This window comes from Dendrobates tinctorius, unplaced genomic scaffold (genome assembly GCF_039654945.1).
Source record: "Dendrobates tinctorius isolate UK_male_01 unplaced genomic scaffold, ASM3965494v1 ptg000143l, whole genome shotgun sequence".
In the NCBI taxonomy this organism is placed as follows: Eukaryota; Metazoa; Chordata; class Amphibia; order Anura; family Dendrobatidae; genus Dendrobates; species Dendrobates tinctorius.
This window is the reverse complement of record NW_027361810.1, coordinates 14,328,057-14,353,216: the sequence shown is the minus strand read 5'-3', so window position 1 is coordinate 14,353,216 and position 25,160 is coordinate 14,328,057. Positions and strand designations below refer to the sequence as shown.

The window sequence follows — 25,160 nt, the reverse complement described above, 5'->3', positions numbered from 1 at the left end:
AGACCCTATTGCGCTTTGTGTCTCCCTTGTTTTATCTTTTCGAGACAACAGTGGGCATACGAGAATGTGAAGACTGGGGAAATGGAAAATATGGATGTCGGTGTGTTTTGCCCTTAGGCTACTTTCAGACTTGCATTAGGAGGTGCAGCGCAGGGCCACCGCTAAGCTTCGCCCCCGGCCGTGCCTCCTCCGATCAGCTCCTCTGCTGGGGGCAGAGCTTAGCGGCGGCGCTGCGCCTCTTAACACAAGTCTGACAGTAGCCTTAGTTAATGATGTTGAGATTAAGGAAATGCATGCTCCTATGTTTTTATATTTGTTTTTTTTTTATTTTCCTCTCGGACCTGACCCACAAGCTGCTTCCTCATGCAGTCTCGCAGACACAGTTAATCTGCAGCCGCATACCTTTCTTCCTTCCCACTACAGTAGATTGATTTTTTTTGGTGACCAAGAAAGTTTATGAATTTTTAGAAATTTTTCCCCGTCTTTCGTTCAACTCGTTATCTCTTCTTTTTCTAAAGGTAGATGAACGAGGGAAGGCGCTAGCGTGGTGTTTTGGGGTACGGGTTGGGTTGAATGAAATCTCTTTTATTACAAAAGGCACTTATAGTTCTCGTTCCTTGCGTCTTTGATTCTAATTCCCGACCTCCATCTTAGTCCAGTTTAACAGTTTTTCATCAGGATTGTTCTCCTGGTCCCTGTTTTTCAGCTCTTGTCTCTGGATGTGACCGAGTGGAGTACGCTTCCGCAATGTACAGTGTGTTGTGCTGGTGGTAACCCTCGCCTCTGAACCTGGCCACACTGCTGACACTATACAGTGACTGCTATGGGCATGGTGACCTGGGAATATGACTGGGAACGTCCATACCTACTTGTGGGGTTTAAATAGTTGCTGTAGCTTCAGACAACGTCATCTTATTTGTTAGATATTGTGATGCAATTTATTTATAAATAATGTGCTCCATGCCTCCAAAATTGCTCCAATGTGCCTGCAACTCGGTTTCTGTTATGTGTAACTTGTTATCCACTGCCTGTTGTCCTGTGTAATCCGGCATTAGCATCAGAAACACCGTGATGAATTACAGGAAGTGGGGGCGGGTCTTTGCCTCTATAAGAAATAGGGGCGGGTCTTTGCCTCTCTACAGGAAGTGGGGGCGCGTCTTTGCCTCTCTACAGGAAGTGGGGGCAGGTCTTTGTCTCTCTACAGGAAGTGGGGGCGGGTCTTTGCCTCTTTACAGGAAGTGGGGCGGGTCTTTGCCTCTCTACAGGAAGTGGGGGCGGGTCTTTTCCTCACTGCAGGAAGTGGGGGCAGGTCTTTGCCTTTCTACTGGAAGTGACGGCTGGCATTGTCTCTCTACAGGAAGTGGGGATGCTTTTTTGTGTCTCTACAGAAAGTGAGGGCGGGTCCTTGTCTCTCTACAGGAAATAGATGCTGGTTTCTGTCTACAGGAAGTTGGGTGCAGGTCTTTGTGCTGGAAGTAGGGGGCCAGTCTCTGCAGGAAGTAGGGGGCCGATCTCTGCAGGAAGTAGGGGGCCGATCTCTGCAGGAAGTAGGGGGCTAGTCTCTGCTGGAAGTAGGGGGCCAGTCTCTGCTGGAAGTAGGGGGCCAGTCTCTGCTGGAAGTAGGGGGCCAGTCTCTGCTGGAAGTAGGGGGCCAGTCTTTGTAGGAAGTAGGTGGCCGATCTCTGCTGGAAGTAGGGGGCCGATCTCTGCTGGAAGTAGGGGGCCGATCTCTGCTGGAAGTAGGGGGCCGATCTCTGCTGGAAGTAGGGGGCCGATCTCTGCTGGAAGTAGTGGGCCGGTCTCTGCTGGAAATAGGGGGCTGGTCTCTGCTCGAAGAAGGGGGCTGGTCTTTCTACAGGAAGTGAGGATGTTTTGACAATAGGTTCTTTATCTCTACAGGAAGGGGCGGGTCTTTATTTTTTTTGCTTAACTTTTCTATCTGTGAGATTTCAGACGTCACAGAGAGGTGGGCTTCACTTCAGGGCATGCAACTATTGGAGAAAGGCAGGATCAACGCATGCTAGAAAGTGAAGAATGACGTTTCCAGCACATGTGGTGCTGGCAGAATTCTGGTAATACTAATCTGCTGCAAAAAACAGTTTTATTTTGTTGCTTGGAAATAAGGGCAGCAAGACCATGTTTCTTACAGGTTTTGTGCGAAAGGACAGGTATAATTTAACAAGACGACTCCTGCTCTGCACCGAGCTCTGGTCCGTGCCAAACCTATTCAGGCTTAGAGAATCCACATCTGCCAGCACTAGAGGAGCCACAATTGTACGCGCATCAAGAGCTGAACTCTCATTTTGCTTTGTTTCTCCTGCCAATTCTGAAGAAAGCCGTTTGGTGATCTTTGGTGTAATGCGCCTCTGCCTTTCTATGGCAACACTCGCTTTCTGGCCTGTGGAAAATAGACCATTGTGAGGATGAAATCCCTCGTAATCATCTGTTCTGGGCTCTTTGAAGCCAGACCTCACTCTGTCAACTGGAGGAAAGTGCCTTTGTTTGTGAAGGTCATTTTTTTTCCCCGACACACGGCGCTGATTCATTCATTCTCTCCTCTCATGTAAGTGCTGGATGGAGACACTTCTGATGATCCACTTTGCTATGCAGCACAATTTTTTTTTTAATAGCTCGCATCTGATTAGAATTTATTTAGAGCTGACTGTTCACTTGATATCCATGCCATAGCAGAGCCATCAGTTTGACACCTGGAAAATGAGGCCCCAGTCAGGACCCTTCAGCGTTTATCACACACCCCCATCTTTGCTTTGTATTTACTTAAGTAATGGATGTCAAATTAGGATTATCTGGATCTGACAATTTGATGGCAGATTTTCAAATTACACTTACAAAGCCAGGTATATCCAGCACCCAGCGGTGTATCCCGCACCCAGCATTGTATCCCGCACCCAGCGGTGTATCCCAGGTATCCGGCACCCAGCGGTGTATCCCAGGTATCCGGCACCCAGCGGTGTATCCCAGGTATCCGGCACCCAGCGGTGTATCCCAGGTATCCGGCACCCAGCGGTGTATCCCAGGTATCCGGCACCCAGCGGTGTATCCCAGGTATCCGGCACCCAGCGGTGTATCCCAGGTATCCGGCACCCAGCGGTGTATCCCAGGTATCCGGCACCCAGCGGTGTATCCCAGGTATCCGGCACCCAGCGGTGTATCCCAGGTATCCGGCACCCAGCGGTGTATCCCAGGTATCCGGCACCCAGCGGTGTATCCCAGGTATCCGGCACCCAGCGGTGTATCCCAGGTATCCGGCACCCAGCGGTGTATCCCAGGTATCCGGCACCCAGCGGTGTATCCCAGGTATCCGGCACCCAGCGGTGTATCCCAGGTATCCGGCACCCAGCGGTGTATCCCAGGTATCCGGCACCCAGCGGTGTATCCCAGGTATCCGGCACCCAGCGGTGTATCCCAGGTATCCGGCACCCAGCGGTGTATCCCAGGTATCCGGCACCCAGCGGTGTATCCCAGGTATCCGGCACCCAGCGGTGTATCCCAGGTATCCGGCACCCAGCGGTGTATCCCAGGTATCCGGCACCCAGCGGTGTATCCCAGGTATCCGGCACCCAGCGGTGTATCCGGCACCCAGCAGTGTATCCCAGGTATCCGGCACCCAGCAGTGTATCCCAGGTATCCATCACCCAGCGGTGTATCCCAGGTATCCGGCACCCAGCAGTGTATCCCAGGTATCCATCACCCAGCGGTGTATCCCAGGTATCTGGCACCCAGCGGTGTATCCGGCACCCAGCAGTGTATCCCACGTATCCGGCACCCAGCGGTGTATCCGGCACCCAGCGGTGTATCCCAGGTATCCGGCACCCAGCGGTGTATCCCAGGTATCCGGCACCCAGCGGTGTATCCCAGGTATCCGGCACCCAGCGGTGTATCCCAGGTATCCGGCACCCAGCGGTGTATCCCAGGTATCCGGCACCCAGCGGTGTATCCCAGGTATCTGGCACCCAGCGGTGTATCCGGCACCCAGCAGTGTATCCCAGGTATCCGGCACCCAGCAGTGTATCCCAGGTATCCATCACCCAGCGGTGTATCCCAGGTATCTGGCACCCAGCGGTGTATCCGGCACCCAGCAGTGTATCCCAGGTATCCGGCACCCAGCAGTGTATCCCAGGTATCCATCACCCAGCGGTGTATCCCAGGTATCTGGCACCCAGCGGTGTATCCGGCACCCAGCAGTGTATCCCAGGTATCCGGCACCCAGCAGTGTATCCCAGGTATCCGGCACCCAGCAGTGTATCCCAGGTATCCGGCACCCAGCAGTGTATCCCAGGTATCCATCACCCAGCGGTGTATCCCAGGTATCTGGCACCCAGCGGTGTATCCGGCACCCAGCAGTGTATCCCAGGTATCCGGCACCCAGCAGTGTATCCCAGGTATCCATCACCCAGCGGTGTATCCCAGGTATCCGGCACCCAGCAGTGTATCCCAGGTATCCATCACCCAGCGGTGTATCCCAGGTATCTGGCACCCAGCGGTGTATCCGGCACCCAGCAGTGTATCCCACGTATCCGGCACCCAGCGGTGTATCCGGCACCCAGCGGTGTATCCCAGGTATCCGGCACCCAGCGGTGTATCCCAGGTATCCGGCACCCAGCGGTGTATCCCACGTATCTGGCACCCAGCGGTGTATCCCAGGTATCCATCACCCAGCGGTGTATCCCAGGTATCTGGCACCCAGTGGTGTATCCGGCACCCAGCAGTGTATCCCAGGTATCCGGCACCCAGCAGTGTATCCCAGGTATCCATCACCCAGCGGTGTATCCCAGGTATCCGGCACCCAGCAGTGTATCCCAGGTATCCATCACCCAGCGGTGTATCCCAGGTATCTGGCACCCAGCAGTGTATCCCACGTATCCGGCACCCAGCGGTGTATCTGGCACCCAGCAGTGTATCCCAGGTATCCGGCACCCAGCGGTGTATCCCAGGTATCCGGCACCCAGCGGTGTATCCCAGGTATCTGGCACCCAGCAGTGTATCCCACATATCCGGCACCCAGCGGTGTATCTGGCACCCAGCAGTGTATCCCAGGTATCCGTCACCCAGCGGTGTATCCCAGGTATCTGGCACCCAGCAGTGTATCCCACGTATCCGGCACCCAGCGGTGTATCTGGCACCCAGCAGTGTATCCAAGCTATCCGGCACCCAGAGGTGTATCCCAGGTATCTGGCACCCAGCGGTGTATCCGTCACCCAGCAGTGTATCCCACGTATCCGGCACGCAGCGGTGTATCCTACGTATCCGGCACCCAGCGGTGTATCCCACGTATCTGGCACCCAGCGGTGTATCCGTCACCCAGCAGTGTATCCCAGGTATCCGTCACCCAGCGGTGTATCCCAGGTATCCGGCACCCAGCGGTGTATCCGGCACCCAGCAGTGTATCCCAGGTATCCGGCACCCAGCGGTGTATCCCAGGTATCCGGCACCCAGCGGTGTATCCCAGGTATCCGGCACCCAGCGGTGTATCCCAGGTATCCGGCACCCAGCGGTGTATCCCAGGTATCCGGCACCCAGCGGTGTATCCCAGGTATCCGGCACCCAGCGGTGTATCCCAGGTATCCGGCACCCAGCGGTGTATCCCAGGTATCCGGCACCCAGCGGTGTATCCCAGGTATCCGGCACCCAGCGGTGTATCCCAGGTATCCGGCACCCAGCGGTGTATCCCAGGTATCCGGCACCCAGCGGTGTATCCCAGGTATCCGGCACCCAGCGGTGTATCCCAGGTATCTGGCACCCAGCGGTGTATCCCAGGTATCCATCACCCAGCGGTGTATCCCAGGTATCCGGCACCCAGCAGTGTATCCCAGGTATCCATCACCCAGCGGTGTATCCCAGGTATCTGGCACCCAGCGGTGTATCCGGCACCCAGCAGTGTATCCCAGGTATCCGGCACCCAGCAGTGTATCCCAGGTATCCATCACCCAGCGGTGTATCCCAGGTATCTGGCACCCAGCGGTGTATCCGGCACCCAGCAGTGTATCCCAGGTATCCGGCACCCAGCAGTGTATCCCAGGTATCCATCACCCAGCGGTGTATCCCAGGTATCTGGCACCCAGCGGTGTATCCGGCACCCAGCAGTGTATCCCAGGTATCCGGCACCCAGCAGTGTATCCCAGGTATCCATCACCCAGCGGTGTATCCCAGGTATCTGGCACCCAGCGGTGTATCCGGCACCCAGCAGTGTATCCCAGGTATCCGGCACCCAGCAGTGTATCCCAGGTATCCATCACCCAGCGGTGTATCCCAGGTATCCGGCACCCAGCAGTGTATCCCAGGTATCCATCACCCAGCGGTGTATCCCAGGTATCTGGCACCCAGCGGTGTATCCGGCACCCAGCAGTGTATCCCACGTATCCGGCACCCAGCGGTGTATCCGGCACCCAGCGGTGTATCCCAGGTATCCGGCACCCAGCGGTGTATCCCAGGTATCCGGCACCCAGCGGTGTATCCCACGTATCTGGCACCCAGCGGTGTATCCCAGGTATCCATCACCCAGCGGTGTATCCCAGGTATCTGGCACCCAGTGGTGTATCCGGCACCCAGCAGTGTATCCCAGGTATCCGGCACCCAGCAGTGTATCCCAGGTATCCATCACCCAGCGGTGTATCCCAGGTATCCGGCACCCAGCAGTGTATCCCAGGTATCCATCACCCAGCGGTGTATCCCAGGTATCTGGCACCCAGCAGTGTATCCCACGTATCCGGCACCCAGCGGTGTATCTGGCACCCAGCAGTGTATCCCAGGTATCCGGCACCCAGCGGTGTATCCCAGGTATCTGGCACCCAGCAGTGTATCCCACATATCCGGCACCCAGCGGTGTATCTGGCACCCAGCAGTGTATCCCAGGTATCCGTCACCCAGCGGTGTATCCCAGGTATCTGGCACCCAGCAGTGTATCCCACGTATCCGGCACCCAGCGGTGTATCTGGCACCCAGCAGTGTATCCAAGCTATCCGGCACCCAGAGGTGTATCCCAGGTATCTGGCACCCAGCGGTGTATCCGTCACCCAGCAGTGTATCCCACGTATCCGGCACCCAGCGGTGTATCCGGCACCCAGCAGTGTATCCCAGGTATCCGGCACCCAGCGGTGTATCCGTCACCCAGCAGTGTATCCCAGGTATCCGTCACCCAGCGGTGTATCCCAGGTATCCGGCACCCAGCGGTGTATCCGGCACCCAGCGGTGTATCCCAGGTATCCGGCACCCAGCGGTGTATCCCAGGTATCTGGCACCCAGCGGTGTATCCGGCATCCAGCAGTGTATCCCACGTATCCGGCACCCAGCGGTGTATCTGGCACCCAGCAGTGTATCCCAGGTATCCGGCACCCAGCGGTGTATCCCAGGTATCTGGCACCCAGCGGTGTATCCCACGTATTCGGCACACAACGGTGTATCCCACGTATCCGGCACCCAGCGGTGTATCCCACGTATCCGGCACCCAGCGGTGTATCCCACGTATCTGGCACCCAGCGGTGTATCCCACGTATCTGGCACCCAGCAGTGTATCCCAGGTATCCGTCACCCAGCGGTGTATCCCAGGTATCTGGCACCCAGCGGTGTATCCGGCACCCAGCAGTGTATCCCAGGTATCCGGCACCCAGCGGAGTATCCCACGTATCCGGCACCCAGCAGTGTATCCGGCACCCAGCGGTGTATCCCAGGTATCTGGCACCCAGCGGTGTATCCGGCACCCAGCGGTGTATCCCACGTATCCGGCACCCAGCGGTGTATCTTGCAGTGGCCGTTACGAATACCTTCAGAATCACTGGACACATAATGTCAACCAGTTTCAGTGAAACTTTTGAATTTGCCGTTTCCTGCAAATGAATGTGATGTGTCGCTCTCACAATGTGAAAATAAATGACAAATTTCTGCAGATTGACATGTAGAAAACTGGGTAATGCAGGTCTGTGAATATATGATTTATCCCTCCCATCCTCCCCCACCCATTCTTTGTAACCCCCACCCATTCTTTGTAACCCCCACCCATCCCTCTCTTCCATCCTTCTTTCCACTTTTCCCTAACCCATTACCTTAACCTCCCATCCTTTCCCCCTCTTCCCTTTCCCCTTCCAACCTTTCATGCTCCCTCCAACATTCTCTTCATCCCTCCTTTCTCTTCCCTCCCTTTCTTCCTTCTCTCCTTCCTTCATTCCCTCTCTTACTTCCCTCTCTTCCTTTCCTTATTCCTTTCCTTCATTCTTTCCTTTACTTTCTTCCTTTCTTTTCTTCCTTCCTTTTTTCCTGCCCACCCATCCGCCTTCCTTTCTTCCTTAATCCCTCTGTTCCTCCCTTCCTATGTAACTTTATTACTTCCTATTTCCATCCCTTGTTTCATTTCTTCCTCCCTTCACTTTGTATTTTCTTTCATTTCGCCCTCCCTTTCTTTCTTCGTTCCTTTCTTGCTTCCTCTCCTTCCCCTTTCGTTCTCCCTCCCTCCCTTCCTTCACCCTTTCCTCACTTTTTGTCTCCCTCTGCATTTCATTTCTTCCTTCTCTCCCCTCTCTCTTCTTCTTTTTTCCCCTCCTTCCCTTCCTTCCTCCTTTTTTTTTTTCTTCCTCCTTCCCTTCCATCCTCCCTCCTTCCCTTCCATCCTCCCTCCTTCCCTTCCATCCTCCCTCCTTCCCTTCCATCCTCCTTCCTTTCCTTCCGCACTCCCTTCTCTCTCTTCCTGCTTCTCCTTTTGTGTAGTGATGGCTTATCTCTAGGACACGCCATTGTTATAAGATTGATGGGTGCACAACTGTCCGGTTTAGCGTCCCTTATTTTAAGTTTTCTTACCCCTGGAATATGCAGGAAGCAGTAGTGAGATGTGCCGTGACCCCTTAGTTGTGGACATCACTGGGGTTAGATCCCCACCGATCATATGGTGATGTCTTGTATAAGAGACGCCATCAGCGCTCCTAATGGGAAAGCCGCTTCTTCTCCACTAATGAAGACCTAACGACAAAGCCATGCTAATGTTCTGCGATCGCACAGTGTCGCGCAGCTCCAGCTCTTGTAGGACTGCGGGGCGGCCCCAACGCTGCGCCTATTATGATCAATTATAATGTATTTACCCTCACTTCCCGTGGAGGTCGTTAGAGCCGTGCCGTTATTATCCCGACGCAGACTTGTAATTCTCTCCTTATAATTCCATACATCATATAAATCTATGCTGTCGGCCTCATTATTATGCGGGATTTCTATTATTGAGGTAGGGAGGTCCTTATATACCCTCAAGTAATTGTATATTGCATTTTATGGCTTCTTTACCATAAATGTCCTTAATGCACTGTGTGGGCGATCCTATAGCTCCACTATTTTCTCCTTTGTCAGCTAAAATAATGGTGGAAACAAGGATCCGCCGGGCTGTACTACTCTGTTAGCTATGTGTGTATAGACAAGTAGCGCCTGAAATGTCTTATCAACTGTTTCTCCCCTTTTCCATTTAGAAGTAGCACAGGTGCTCGGCTGAACAAGTATTGACCCTCAGGCGTCTTCTGATTTTGGCTGTCTCCTAATTCCCGTGATAGAAATCGTTAAAAAAAAAATTAAAATACTTGCTTCCTACAGTCACCACTAGAGGGAGCTCTCTGCATACCAAATTCAATAATAAACCATTGAGCGCCCTCTAGTGGTGGCTGAAAGCAGCAAACCTTTTAATATTTAATTATGGTCAGTTCCAATTAACTTTGTTGTTTACCCTTTATTAAAAATCTTTTCCATTGTCAAGAATAGAGGTATTTTTAAATTCTATGTTTTATTGCTTGTTGCCTAGGTTTCCGTCCACCTCTGCAGTCTATTAGCAGTGGCTGATTTCCTAGGCAGGGAGCACAGCTGGCGGGACCACCAACTTCTGCTTTCAGCATGTAAGATTGAAAAGTTTGGGCCAGTGGCTCGGCCACGATGCCTGTCTGTAGTGTCAATCAGCAGGAATGGCCCTGCTCCTGGTTGTGCTCCTGAAGACCAATCATGAAAACAACCCTTTAAAGAGAACCTGTCAGTAATATTTTCACCAGGAAACCAGAGATGGTGCACTATAGGGCAATATGCAATAATTGCAACACAACCTATTTCATTGCAATCTGTTGTGGTGAAATTAGCCATTGTTATCCATATGCAAATTAGACTGGAAGTGCTCTGCTGGGTGTACCAGAGCACTTGGAGTCCATGGCTCCTTTTCTCCGCTGCTTGAAGATGGTCTCTGCTGTGTGACATCATTTCTCTTTGCAGCCAAATTCTTGCAAGTGGCGCTCTTCTCCTGGCCGGCGCATGAGCAGAGTGCTACTGTGCATTACCCAAATCCTCAGTCTTGTACTGCGCATGCACTCACCAAAGGAAGGGTATCGCACATGCGAGACTTCAGCGGGGAGCAGAGATCACGTCACGCAGCAGAGACCGTGTCTCCTCTGTCAATCAGGCCGCAGACACCAGTGAAAGTTGAGTCTCCATGGACTGTAAGTGCACTGATACATGCACCTGTGCACTTGCAGTCTCATTTGCATACTGATAAAAAGTCGATCGCCACAGATCACAACTAAATTGTGTGGTTGTACTCAGCCTTATTCTGCCCTTACTCTGCTTGCAGGCTTCCTTTACGGAGCTGACAGTGACTTGTACAGTGGCCACCTTTTTTTTTTAAACCATGATTTTTATTGAAGTATAACAATAAAAATAAAAATTAAACATACAGATTATGGGCAGTAACAATTGCATCCAGTCGGTTATCTTTAATAATAAGCAATTATCTCTTTTCTGGTTTCCAGTGTCCAAATTTAACAATCATTATGCAACATTGAACCTCCACCTATACACCAGACAGCCTGAGCTCCAGCATGCCCCTTGACCTAATCTCGCCTGGAATCCGAGTACTCCAGCCATTTTCCCCAAGTAACTTCAAACTTTTATACCCTCTATTATTACTGATTGCTATCATCTTTTCCATACTACAATTATGTCGCATCTTGGCCCTTATTTCTTGAACAGTAGGAACCTGCGAAGTTTTCCATTTGCTCGCAATACACCCTCTCACCACAGTCAAAAACTGTACGGTTATTATTGCATCGTTATGGTCCATGTCTTCCAGGCCTATGGACAACAAGGCTGTTTCGGGCCCCAACTCCACACCATAGCCCAGTATCGAGCTTAAGCATTGTTGTGTCTCCGTCCAGACCGGTTGAATCAACCCACACTCCCACCAGACGTGAAGCAACGAGCCTGGCTGTTTATTACACCTCCAGCACTTGTCTGATAATTGAGGATATATTTTCTGTAAACTCATTGGCGTATAATACCATCTGTACAGAATTTTTCTAGATATCTCCAAATGATTAATACAGTGGGACATTTTTTTGTGTATTTGAAAAGAGTAGTCCCATTGTTCTTCCCGAAAATGTGTTTTTAAATCAATTTCCCATTTCCCCACAAATGGTAGGGAGTGCGGGCCGCCCACCTCATTCAAGACCCCATACGCCCTTGATATTTCCCCTTTTGTATCTTTGTTGACTTCAAAGAAGTTTTCGTATGGTGAGACCAATTCCTGTTGTTCTGTTTTAATACTTGTTAATAGGTGTCTAATTTGGAGGTATTTATAAAAATCCCTCTGATGTATCCCAAACATTCTAACTAGATCACCAAACGGTCTGAGATCCGAGTTATTCATAATATCTCCAACTTTAAGTAGTCCCTTCAAGATCCAGTCTCCCAAATCCAATTTCTGGATCAAGTTACCCACTACATTCATAGGAAGCTTATGTATTCTTGTAGGGAGTAATTTCTGTCCTATCGTCTGCATTAACCAGGTGTTTGCGCCTGCTCGTATCGTGGGGTGTCTTGGCAATTGCTCCTTTTTGGCCAGTCGAAGATGCCACATATACGAGGCCATAGAGGGATGCCCCACTATCTGCGCTTCCAGTTTTACCCAAGCCTTTGTAGAGTTTTCATCCCACCAACAGCTTAACTGATCTAACAACGTAGCACGATAATATGCTCGTACACATGGGCATCCCAGCCCCCCAAGTCTTATTGGCAAAAACAAGAATTTCGCTGATACACTCGCTCTCCGATGGTTCCATATGTAGTTCATTAAAGCGGACTGGAGCCTTTGGAGGGTGTGAAGTGGGATTTGGAGAGGCAAGTTGCGAAAATAATATATTTGGGGTAATACCATCATTTTTACCACTGAAATCCGGCCCAACCAGGATATCATTGCTTTAGAAAATGACCTCAACTCCTTATGGATATTCTGCAGTAAACGGGCGTAATTTATTTTCCCCAGATTTTTAATTGGGTAAGTTAATTGAATCCCTAAGTATGGAATTGAGTCAGCCTTCCATGTCAAAGGGTATTGTTCCATTAGTTTCTGCTTTGTAGCCTGTGGGATACCCATGTCAAGAATTAAACATTTACTTAAATTAATTTTGTAGTAGCTAGCTTTTCCGAATTGGGTAATAAGTCTAAATATATGGGGCAGGGAGACTTCAGGATTCGTGACACATAATATAACGTCGTCAGCAAATAGTCCTATCTTATTTTCCTTAGTGCCCACTCTGATTCCAGAAATTTCTTTCTCCATTCTTATAGCCTGGGCAAATGGTTCCATCAATAAGACAAATATTAATGGGGAGAGGGGGCACCCCTGCCTTGTTCTGTTTGTGATATTAAACCCAGGAGACAGATACCAATTGCATACACCTGGGCCAAAGGCCCAGAGTATAATGCCATAATGGAAGACAGAATGGGTCCCCCGAATCCAAAACATCTAAGCGTCCTTTCCATAAATCCCCAATGGATTCTGTCAAACGCCTTCTCCGCATCCAATGACAGGAGCAGAGAAGGCGCACGGCTCCCCTCCACCTCAGCAATTAAATCAATAAGGCGTCTGGTTCCATCACTGGTTTGCCTGTTTTTGACGAATCCAACCTGATCCCAGTGGATCAACTTGGGAAGAATGTCTAGAAGTCTCAGGGATAGTACTTTAGCAAATAGTTTGACGTCCGTATTCAAAAGCGAAATTGGTCGAAAGTTTGTCGGGGTATTTGGATCCTTTCCTGGTTTGGGTAGGGTGATAATATGAGCCTTCAGCATTTCTGCTGGAAAGGCACCATTCTTGGTGGCTTCTTTGAATACTCTCACCAAGTAAGGAGAGATCAAATTTTTATATTTTATATAATAGTTTTTTGGAACGCCATCTGGTCCTGGGGCCTTATGTAGCTTCAAGATATCAATAGCTCTATGAATTTCCAATATTGTGAGTTCCTGAGATAATGTTTCTATCTGTATGGGTGATAGCGTGGGTAAGCTTATTGAGTCTAAGAATCTCCCTATTTCTTCATCACTTGGTTGGTGGGTTTGATTATCTCCTTTTAAATTGTATAAGGATTCATAATAGTTGGCAAATTCGTTTGCAATTCTCTGAGGGTCTATTATTTTTCCCTTATTGGGGCCGTTTAAATATGGGATACGGGATTTTGCAGCACGTATTTTCACCTGTTTAGCCAATAATTCCCCAGATTTATTTCCATGCCAATAATATTTCATTTTGAGTTTTTTGAGGGCTTTCTCGTATGTGTGTAAATTAAGCTCATGTAGCCTTTTATGAAGGTCTGAAATTTCGGCCGCTCTTGTGGGAGAGTATGATCTTTTGTGCAATCTATGTAATCTTCCCAATTTGGTTTGAATATCATATACTGCAGTTTGCGTAGATTTTTTATAATGGGAAGCCTGCTTTATAAAATGCCCCCTCATGACCGCCTTATGTGCACACCATAGGGTTGCATCCGATACTTCTCCATTATCATTTTGTGTAAAATAGTCTTGAATGGGTTGTTGCGTTTGTGAAGCATAAGTGGGGTGGTTCAGGATATAAGTATTGAGCCTCCAAATTGGGGATCTATCTGTGACATGCTTCTCTTCTATTCCTAATGTGATAGGAGCATGGTCGCTCCAAGTTATAGTACCTATGTTAGCGGTTAATACTCGAGGGATTATTGTTTTATCAACTAGAAAAAAATCAATTCTCGTGTACGTATTATGCGGGTGAGAAAGAAACGTATAATCTCGTGTAGATGGGTTTTTAAGTCTCCAAATGTCGTACAATTCTTGCATGTGTAACAGTTTGGCAAGTGGACTAGGGTTGAGTTTATTTGATCTAGTTGTAGTATCCATGTTGGGCCACAACGCTACATTAAAATCCCCTACTACTATAAGAGAACCTTTCTTGACTTTAATAGCTTTTGCTATTTTCTTAATATGAGTATATTGTCCTGTGTTGGGGGCATATATGGTTACTAATGTGTATGGGATGTTGTTGATTAAACACTGTAGTATAATGTATCTTCCATGAGAATCTATAATTTGGTTAGTTAGAGAAAAGGCCACCGAGTCCCTTATTGCAATCGACACCCCACCTTTTTTCCTATTCGCCGGTGCTAGAATCACATGAGGGAATCTTTTATGTTTTAATCTACTCATATCTTCACTGTTTAAATGAGTCTCCTGTATACACAATACGTCTGCATTGGTCCTCAGCGCCTCCTTCCATAATATTGACCTCTTGTAAGGGGAATTTAAACCTTTGGCATTTACAGATAAAAACTTAATCACCATCTATGAGTGTGACTAAAAATGCTAAGTGCCGCTGCTGTGTATAAGGTATACTGGTGGGATATTCTCCCCTGTGTAGGTTTACCAAACATGCCATGAAACATACAAACTCATACTTATCCTGGGCACTGGCGCCCACATATTCAAATTGCTTCTCACCCCTTTTCCCCACCCCTGAAGATCCGACTGTAAAGTGCTGCCACTGTGAATGCGAAAAACAGTAAACACAAATAACATTCAAACTAACTACTATGCCCTCTAAGGCACACATACAGAGAGCCCTTACAGGCTGCCTGTCAAAGGTATCGGGAACCCAGCAAAAGCTTAATAGACCACATACGGCCTGGGCCCTGACATAAGTCCCGAACTTGGACCAGTGCCAGAAAAAGTACCAAATTCGGAGAAAAACAGCGCAAAAAACCATAAAATATGGTAAGCAATAAAAAATCAAAAAGGCTGTATGAAAAATCTCCGTATGAAGAAAGGAATAAAACAAAAACAAAAACAAATCCAAAAACCAGAGTTCCGAAGATCCTGATGAATGATCCATGTCCCAGTCCCTATAGCCGTGAGTGATGGGGTCCTGCCATAACTGACCCCCGGCTTCTCAGACCCGGACAGTCCTACCCCAGCGGGTTTTACTGCTCTCAATTTGTATAACCGAAAAGAACGAAGCCATAAAAGCTCCCCTAAAAAATATCAGCCAACAGAGAACCTCCTCCGGATTTACGTTTCCTGTTCCAGGAAACTAAGCCAGTTCCTTGTTGCATGCTGCTCACGCTTGAGACCATTCCTCCAAGATTGGTTGTGGTGTTGTATTTTTCCCTTGAACCTCCCCATCCTTGAGAGGGAGATTCCATTCTTTACAAAGGCGTAAAGCTTGCTCCAAGTTGTTCGCCACATGCTTGCGCCCATTTTTCGTTATTACCAACTTCACTGGGAACCCCCACTTGTATGGGATATTGTGTTCTCTTAGGGTCCCCGTGCATGATGAAAATGTTCTCCTGCGTGCTAGAGTGAAAGCTGACAAATCCGCAAATATAATTATGTCTTTAAAGCGATCGGGCAGAGATGGCGGACTTCGAGCAGCTTCCATCACCTTCTCTTTTATGTGAAAGAAGTGGATTCTTACTATAACATCTCTCGGTATTGTGGTTGCGAGACGGTTTGGTTTGGGCAATCTATGTGCCCTATCCATAATCAAATCGAGCTGTGAGGTTTCCAGCAACAGACATGAGAAATAATCAGTAAGAAATTCTTTGAGGTCTTCAGTCTTCACCGTTTCTGCAATGCCCCTCAATCGGATGTTGTTACGGCGAGATCTGTCTTCCATATCTGCTATTTTCAGTTTTAATGCATCTACCTCTTCATCTGTGGATACCACTGTGTCCACCACTTCATTGTGCGCAGCGGTTAACTCCGCCATCTTATCTTCTATGTGAGACGTGCGTTCTTCCAAAGCATTAATGTCTTTTTGCATAGATCTGAGCATGTTTTGCATATCTTTTTTAAAGGTAGACATTATTTCAGACATAAGTTGTCTCATAGTGTGCTCATTTAGTGGTTCTCCAGCAGAGCCGCTTGAGGCCCTTAGGCCTCTTCCATGAGGGGATGCCTGGGGCTGGATTTCTGAGTCCTCCCCGCCACTTCCATCCCTCTGCGCCGCGGAGGTTCCAGAGTCAACCCCACCTTGATCCTCCTTTCTATTATCGGGTAGGCTGCTCCCCTTATTTTCCCCCTCCGCATGCCTCCGTGGAGATTCTCCTACCTCTCCCCTTGAACGTAGGGCGGATGAGCGCTGTGTGTCCATGCCGCGTCTGAGCTTCCCGGCGCCATTTTGCTCACTCTCCGCCGCCGGATAAAACTGGGTGAGCTTAAGGGGGCTTTTCCTGCCCCTTCCTCTGCTGCTGCGAAGGTCCTTCATGGCCCCACACTCCCACTACTTTCCGCCGTCCCTCGGGTCTGGAGCCGTTGCTGTACGTATCTGTGTGCCGCTTTATGGGGTCAGTATGCACCGGAGAAGTTCTACTATGCTTCTGTCTCCATGTGCAGCAGGCCACGCTCCCCCCCTACAGTGGCCACCTTTAATAGGTGACACTGGAGAGCCAGATTTTTCCTCTTGGAGAGATAATTTGCATGCCTTTTTTCCCCAGGCAGCAATGCTAAGTCTCAGTACGTCAGCTTGGGGGGACTCCACATGGAATAACAATGACTAGAACTGCGCACAATATGTACATGGTGGTCCGACTAGTGATCTGTTCGGCTGTCCCCCTCCTGACGCACCCCATGATCTTATTTGCCTTTGCAGCAGCTGACTGACACTAGCTGCTGCCATTCAATTAAAATTCGTCCATCCTTGTCTATGTCTTGTGTATTCCGGCCCAGCGCTGCGCTTGCTGCAGGGGCTCCTGAGTCATGGGGAGGAACATATCCCTACTAAATCTAGCGCTCCTGTATGACCGGTGTGCTGAGATGGCAGGAAGGACTTGCGTAAGACTGCAGGGAGCGGATACTGCCATCGCTCGTGTTTTGTGGGTTTCGCCGTTTGCATTTTATCTATGAGATTTATGAATGTTGTATCACACCAGGACCTTAAAGGGGATGTTCCAGCTCAGCAAATGAAGGGATTGCCTATAACTAGAAGGAAGGGGTCTCCGCTCTGCTCAAGTGTGGAGTCGCCATGTTGCATTTTTCCCTCTAATCAAGTCTTGTGAACTGCGTCCATTCCTTCTAGAGGTCTCCTAGAGGTGGGATGTGCCACTAAGGCTACTTTCACACATCAGGTTTTCGCCGTCAGGCGCGTTCCGGCGTCGCGCCGGATCCGGCAAATGTTTTGTAAAACCGGATGTGACGGATCCGGTTTTCTGCCGGATCCGTCTTGCGCATGACAGCCAAAACCGGATCCGTCTCATCCGGTTTTCGATCCGTTTTTCAACGGATTACGCCGGATCCGGTTTTTAAAAACGCCCCTTATGGCCTTCCGAACGGGATTGGCTACTGAAAAACTATATATACCGTGTTCCTACAGCCCTTCTTTGACAGGTTGTAGAGGAGAAAGTGCAGGTTGGAGAGAAGAGCAAGTGACTGGCGAAGATGGATGTTGTGATTGGAAATATTTTGAAGAACTTGGTGGATTTTACAGCGGAGGCGAATCGTTTGAGGGTGATTGTTCTGGAGAAGGAGAGAGCGAGACAGCAGCGCATCAGGCATCGTAGACGACGTTTGTGGATCCACCCCATCACAGCCAAGAGAATGACGCGTGGGGTCTATTCTACACTCTGCATGGACCTTCGACGAAACCCAGAGAAATTTTTTGGATATGTTCGGATGAAAATGGAGAATTTTGATTACTTGGTGGAGCGCATTGCACACCTCATAAGAAAATCGGACACCTATTGCCGCTTCTCCGTTTCACCCCGCAGAGCGTCTGATGGTGACTTTAAGGTAAGCCACATTTATTGGATATGATCGCATCAGAGCACACTTTCACTGCAATCTTGTTGGTGGTAGTTTGCATCTCCAAGTGTTATAGCTGAGTTTTGGTATGTAATGCTGTGATTTTAAACTAATTGATTGTTTTTTAATTCCCCACAGATTTCTTGCAACTGGAGAATCCCTTTCGTCACTGCATTTCCAGTACAGACTCGGGATTTCCACCATATCTGGAATAGTGAAGTACACATGCCGTGCACTGTGGGACTCCTTAGCTGAAGAGTTTTTACCAGAGCCCACAACAGAGAGGTGGATTGAAATTTCTGAAAAGTTTCAACAGATATGTCAGTTTCCGAACTGCTTGGGCGCTGTGGACGGGAAACATATCCATATTGTAAAGCCAGCCGGATCGGGATCGGAATATTTCAATTACAAGAAATATTTTTCAATTGTCCTCATGGCCATCGCTGACGCGGAATACAAATTTATTGCTGTTGATATTGGGGCCTATGGCCGCTCCAATGACTCTCAAGTTTTCAAACTGTCTGCCATGGGGCGTAAACTGTATGGAAACACCTTCCAGTTCCCACCCCCTAGACCGCCGCCCAAACATCTGGTCCACCTATGCCATTTGTCTGTGTAGGGGATGAAGCCTTCCAGCTGTCAGAACACCTTTTGAAACCGTACGGTAGCAGAGGATTGTCAAGAACAAAACGCATTTTTAATTACCGCCTCACAAGAGCAAGAAGAATGGTTGAATGTACCTTTGGTATTCTGACAGCCAAATGGCGGGTCCTATTGACTGCGATCAACCTCAAGACTGAAACTGTGGACGAGGTGATCAAAGCTTGCGTGGTACTCCACAATTTTATCTGCAAGGAACCCATTTCCATTGAGGACACCGCTGAAGAAACCACCTTGCAAGATTACCATGACATTACCACTAGAAGTTCTGTGACGGTTTCAGTAATGAGGGACAATTTTGCACAATACTTTGTCACCTCAAGGCAGAGTACACTGGCAGGATGACAGTGTGTGAAAGATGTGTGCCCTTAACCAAACTTGTGTACCTTCTGTACCAACAGTATATACCTTTGCCAACCAAAGTTGGCTATCCTGTCATGGTCTTACTATTTTTACCTTTAGGCCACAGGTGTGTACCTGGTTGTGTTTTATGCAAAGTATTTCACCTTGTAACAAAAGTTGTGTACATTGTTAGGAAATCACCAACAATAAACACAACTTTTCTAGGTGAAATACTTTGCTTCAAACACAACCAGGAACACAACTGTGGCAAAAAGCTAAAATTTACCCACAGTTATATACCTGGTTTTGAATACCTTTTTACCTTTTAAATACCCTGTATTTAACCTTTTTTTTAACATATTTCGCCGCAGAAAGAAATGACAGACAACCAGTGTAAAACAATAATGAAACTTTTATTGAAAAATTATTTTTTTTTAGTAAACTGTTTTTAAATTTAAATAAACTTTTTTAATAAAGGTTTGAAACCATAAAACTGGTCATTTTTATTAAAATACACACACATTATAAATTTGTGTAGTGTGGGGTGGAAATACTGCTGGAGGGGCTGCGGGACACTTCGACACTGGGAGTGTGGAGAGAGGACTGGGATCGTGGTGGGGAAGGAACAGTTAGAGGTGAAGGTGTGGAAAAAGCTAGAGAATGGGTGGACATGTGGGAGGCAGAAGAGGTGGTGGAGTGGAGGGTTGGGCAGGGACTGTAGGAGCAGATGATGTTGATGGAAAGTGGTATGGGGAAGGAGTTTGGTACGGGGAAGGAGTTTGGTACGGGGCAGGTTGCTGGAAGTGGGGAGATGTCTGGTAATGGGGAGGTTGCTGGTACTGGGGAGGTTGCTGGTACTGGGGAGGTGGCTGGTATGTAATAGGAGGGGGAGGAGGGAAAGTGGCTGGAGGGGGTGCAGGTGGAGGAACTACTGGGGTGGGAGGAGGACGTTGGGAGGTAACGTGCTGGAGAGCACCGTGGCACGAATGCATAACATGCATCTGCTGGCTAGGAGAGAGCGTTTCCATGCGCTCCACAACAGACCTGAAAAAGGTGTGGTTTGGCGAAGATCTTGCTTCTGAATGCATGGTTTGCAGAAGTGTCTTCACCTCCAGAATGCTGGAGTTGATCTGCTGAAAGCCTGTGGAGATTTGCTCTGACAAGACTTTTAGACAGTTCTGGAAAGATGCATTCAGATGCAAGAACTCTGGCGCATAAGTCTTTTCCTGACCCCTCTGCCGCTGCCGCCCAGTACCCGCAGGTGTACTAGAGGTGGCAGGGGCAGAAGGGTGGGGTAAAGGGAAAGCGATCTCCTCACCAGCAGCTTCATGTAATGTTGTCGGCCACGATGCTCCTGCGCTGGTGGATGGGACAGATGGGTCTAATGTGTGGGAAGGTGCAGATGTACCGGGGCGGTCGAAGTGTCCCTCGGTGCCGGTCTCCTCAGGGATCACCTCAGAAGGGTCCAATCGTGCAGGCTCCCGAGTGCTGCTCACCGTGCTGTGGAATAAAGAGAAAAAAAACAATTAAAATACTGACATGGTATGGCCCTGGCTGAAATTTTTTTTTACATCTAAACATTTTTTTTTTTTACATGTGGTGTGTAATATTTACCTTCTGGTGACCATTGTATCCCGGAGGAACGACAGGGCTCGTGCGTACTTGTACTTGCTCCTGCGTCCTCCAGATCCACTCGGGGCCCGCATCTCTTTATTGAACTCCTTCTTGAAACGATCCCTCACAGACCGCCACCGCTTCACAATTCTCTCCCCTGAAACGAGAAAGGACAAAGTGGTTAGTATACAACATCAGTGTTTCCCAAACTCCAGTCCTCATGGTCCACAGGGGTCATGTTTTCAGGATTTCCATAGTAAATAGAAATCCTGAACACATGATCCGTGGGGACCACGAGGACTGGAGTTCGGGAAACACTGGTTTACATCAAGCAACCGGTACTGTATATACTTACGCTCTTTAATCTGGGCCCGAGCATCGAGGTCCTCCCAGCGGTCCACAAGGAGCAAACAGATTTCCTCCCAGAGTCGTCGGGTAACGATCAGGTCAGCATGGCGGCGGTCAGCCATATTCCATAGCGGCTCCCTTTCTCTGACGAGATCGATGAGGTGGTCGACATCTATTCCTCCATCCTCACCGTCAGAGTCGGAAGCACGCTGTGAAGGCTGTTAAAGTAAAAGATAAAAATAGCAAAATTAGTCACCACACTTTAAGACATGAAATAAAAAGTGTACCAAAATGTAACTAAAATATTATACTTACACACTGGTGACCGCCGCGTTGCTGTCGCCGACGACCCTGGGAGGCACTGCGAGGACCTCTTGGCCGAGCACCAGATTGGGAAGACTAGAGAAGAAAAGAAAAAAATTTATGTGTTTGGATGTTGGCATATTTGTTTGCTGTGTGATGTCTGCGGTACATTGTTTTCTATGTGTTGTGTGTAGTGTGATGTTGTGTTTCTGCGTTTGATGAAAAAAACTTACCAATTGTGAGCCCACTCCAGGTGTCTGTCCACCCCTTCCTCCTTCTTCTGGGAGCTCCTCTTCAGCTTGTGATTCCTGTTTTGAAATAAAAGGCAATGAATAGACATATATTACAGAGATGATGGATTTTTGAAATAAAAACTTACCATCAAACGCTGACGATGCGAGGGAGGGCTCCCAGAAGAAGATGTGGTGTCCTCCTGCTGGCCAGACTCCACTCCTGTGGGTGGTGCTGCTGCTGCCAGTGCTGCCAGTGCTGCTGCTGCATCTCTTGGGCGGCTGTTGAATAAAGAGAAACAAAGGGCCAATGAATATCTTGATATTCCATGGCCCTAGTTTTGAGGAATGGGGGATTTGATAATTACCGTCTCTCATCTGCTGGTGGACTCCCCTCCCATTGATCAGCATGTTCCCTTTGCTGCTCCATTTGGGGTGGTGGTGGTGCTGATGGTGCTGCAGTGGTCTCCTGCCTTCTCCTGCGCCTGGTTCCTGTCTTGGGTGGCATGTTGGGTGTGGCTGTGGGTCCCACTGTCATGCTTTTATATATGTGTGCTGTGGGCAGAGCTACTGAGCATGCTCAGACCCAAAAAGCCGGATCCGGCGCATTGTGGCGCTCATAGACTTTCATTGTGTGAAAAAGCCGGAAGCGCCGGATCCGGCGGGTCCGGCTGTTTCGCCGGAGACAAAAAACGTTACAGTTGCCGTTTTTTCCAGACGCCGGATTGCGACACATTGCCGGATCCGGCGAAAACCGGACGAAACGCATGGCCATCCGGCGCGATCTGGCGCAAATGCAAGTCAATGGGGGGGAAACCGGATCCGTCATTGCATTTCGCTGGATCCGGTTTTTGTCAAAAGAGCCGGCTCGCGCCTGACAGCGAAAACCTGATGTGTGAAAGAGGCCTAACGACGTATCCGAGGCTTCTCCTAGTAATGCGTGATCAGTGCCACAATGCAACTGGACAAACGATGCAAAACTGAGATATGTAACGCCGCTTTATATAGGAGGATATAAAGACTCAATTCCAATTATCAGCCGTCAGAAGAAGGAGCGAAACACGTTACTGTCGGTTAATGGGATCGTTTACGCGCTCATCGTGGTCTGCAGCACTTACTTACGTGCTGCCGACAATAGAAGAGCTGTATGGGAACCGTTCGTCCCCATACAGTCTGTATGAGCTGTGTAACAGGGCCGTCATGAGCATCGATTGACTTGTTATATTATCAGAGCTCGTTATATCACCTTGGAAGAGTAGGGCAAGTGATGGCGCGGGCAAAAACCTGCCCTCGGACACGGCCAATCGCCACACGAGTCTTTGTTCCACTGCAGTATGCAGAACTTCAAACATACTGCCACCACCATGCCGTCCGACCGTAACCTTAACCTGGCACCGATAATGTATCAGCGTGTGTTTGAAGATGAGTGCAAACTCTTCTGGTATGGACAAACGGTGAGGAGGCAGCGCGGCTGATGCTCATCCCCCTGTAGCGAGCCAATGGCTGCACAATTGTGAAACAAAATCTGGCTGGAGCCCGGCCACACCGTCTGGTCTGACTCTTACTCTCTGTTATCAGCCATATGAGGCCTGTAGAGCTCTTTAATTTGGAGACTGATGGGAAGTCCAGATGATTCCTTGTCCCCCATTACTACTGCATTATGTCGCCTGGAAGCTTTCCTGCTCTGATATCATCACTGTGTTATTACTTCGCTGCACTTGTATTGGCCGCTGCTGCTGCACTTGTATTGGCCGCTGCTGCTGCACTTGTATTGGCCGCTGCTGCTGCACTTGTATTGGCCGCTGCTGCTGCACTTGTATTGGCCGCTGCTGCTGCACTTGTATTGGCCGCTGCTGCTGCACTTGTATTGGCCGCTGCTGCTGCACTTGTATTGGCCGCTGCTGCTGCACTTGTATTGGCCGCTTGTATTGGCCGCTGCTGCTGCACTTGTATTGGCCGCTGCTGCTGCACTTGTATTGGCCGCTGCACTTGTTTTGGCCGTGGCTGTTGCTGCACTTGTATTGGCCGCCGCCGCTGCTGCTGCACTTGTATTGGCCGCCGCCGCTGCTGCTGCACTTTTGTACGCCGGTGCACTTTTATACGCTGCAGTTTGTAGATTTATTTCCTAGAAAGATCAGATTTTTACATCCCATCAGATTGCATATGGTTACCAAATTCAATCCATCCCTTCCCATGTCGGCAGCGGTCGAAGAGGAGACCCTGATACAAAATGTTGTAAAGCGTGGAAATCCTAACACTTTCCTAAATAGAGTAAACAGATGCAAGGGGACACTTTGTACCTGCCCCCCTTCCCTATTTCACTGCATCATTTTTTATTCTTTTTTTATTCTTTTTTTAGACCCTGTTCTAAATTTCTGTGTATTGCAACGCAGATGAGCATCTGCTTATCTGTAGAGATAAAGAGCACGCCGTTGCCGCACTTGCAGCTATTTCCCGTCCCTACCTCTCCGCTCACTCCTTGCATCGGTGGCTGACCCCCCAGTGCTAGCAGGGCATTGTATGATAGCTGGCGCTCATTAGTGGCTCAGCTGACGTGCCCCGGGCTACGCCGGGTGTGAAAGGCTCTCTAGAAGACCCAATTATATCAGCTGGCTATTTCTGTACCAACGAGCAGCAATATTTAAAGAGCACATCTCCGACCAAGAGAGAAGACTCGGCACCGTGCAGCGCTGACAGTATCTCTCCAGTGGGGGCACATGACACGTCTGGAAACCTCTGGCGGCGTCCCCTCGGCCCTGCCGTCCTCTGCAGGCGCTGCCTGGCACTGTTGAGTGTGATTTGCTGTCCATGGTCCTGTAGCCAAGACCCACAGCAGAAAGCCGCTTCACTCACCGTATAAAAAGAGGAAGCGAGAAAAAGAGCTAAGCCAGCAAACGCCCCCGGCGCACCCCTGCCGCGCTCTTTAATAGCCGGCTCACTGGTAATTAAGAAAAAGTAAGCGACATATTATATCCCGGGTGATGTTAACGGGCTAAAAGAACAAACGCAGCAGCTGCTGGTGCCAAGTGTTATGGCAGATCATCCGCCGCTGCAGATACATGCTATGAAACCGCCCGTATGTGCCGGTGTGTAAATCTACCGCTGCGGGAATATAAAGATGGAAAACTGCTTGTCTAGCGGCAAATAAACAAGGCGACGGGAAAAGGACAGAGTTCAGCTCAGAGCAGCGGATCGGCACGTGATAGGACTGTATTAACCCTTTAATGACTTTTTTTTTTATCTCTTTATACCTTTTTTTTTATCTCCGCTTTTCGGAATCGGTAACTTTTTGTTTTTCTATTTTTGACTGTGTGTTTTAGCTATGCATAATTTATTGTAAAAGTTTTAGACCCTTTTTTTAGTATGGTGGGAAACAAAATCATGCCACCGTTTCACGATTCTTAAGAGTTTGACAGGTTTCTGCTTATGGCCTCACATCATTACCATAGGAGCAATGCAAAAAAAAAAAAAGTACCGTATATGTATTTGTTTTCTTTGTGATGCCGGACTTTACATCCCAGCATTTTCTTGCTTTTTCTTCCATCAGAGGAGCAGGTTATTGTCCTTTTACATTGGGTATCATTTTGGGTTAAA

The 25,160-nt window shown here is 49.1% G+C and overlaps 2 protein-coding genes across 3 annotated transcripts in view; one reads left to right on the top strand and one right to left on the bottom strand.

Annotated features, from left to right (window-relative positions):
* Nucleotides 1–25,160, top strand: part of ZRANB3 (zinc finger RANBP2-type containing 3) — a 247,059-nt gene that overhangs the window by 164,781 nt on the left and 57,118 nt on the right. The window lies entirely within an intron of this gene.
* LOC141049090 (uncharacterized) lies at nt 19,346–21,618 on the bottom strand. Its single transcript, XM_073545235.1, has 3 exons — nt 21,041–21,618; nt 20,686–20,842; nt 19,346–20,571 (listed from the first exon to the last, which is right to left on the bottom strand). The coding sequence occupies exons 1-3, from the start codon at nt 21,153–21,155 to the stop codon at nt 19,725–19,727; spliced, it is 1,119 nt and encodes a 372-aa protein (XP_073401336.1). The 5' UTR covers nt 21,156–21,618; the 3' UTR covers nt 19,346–19,724.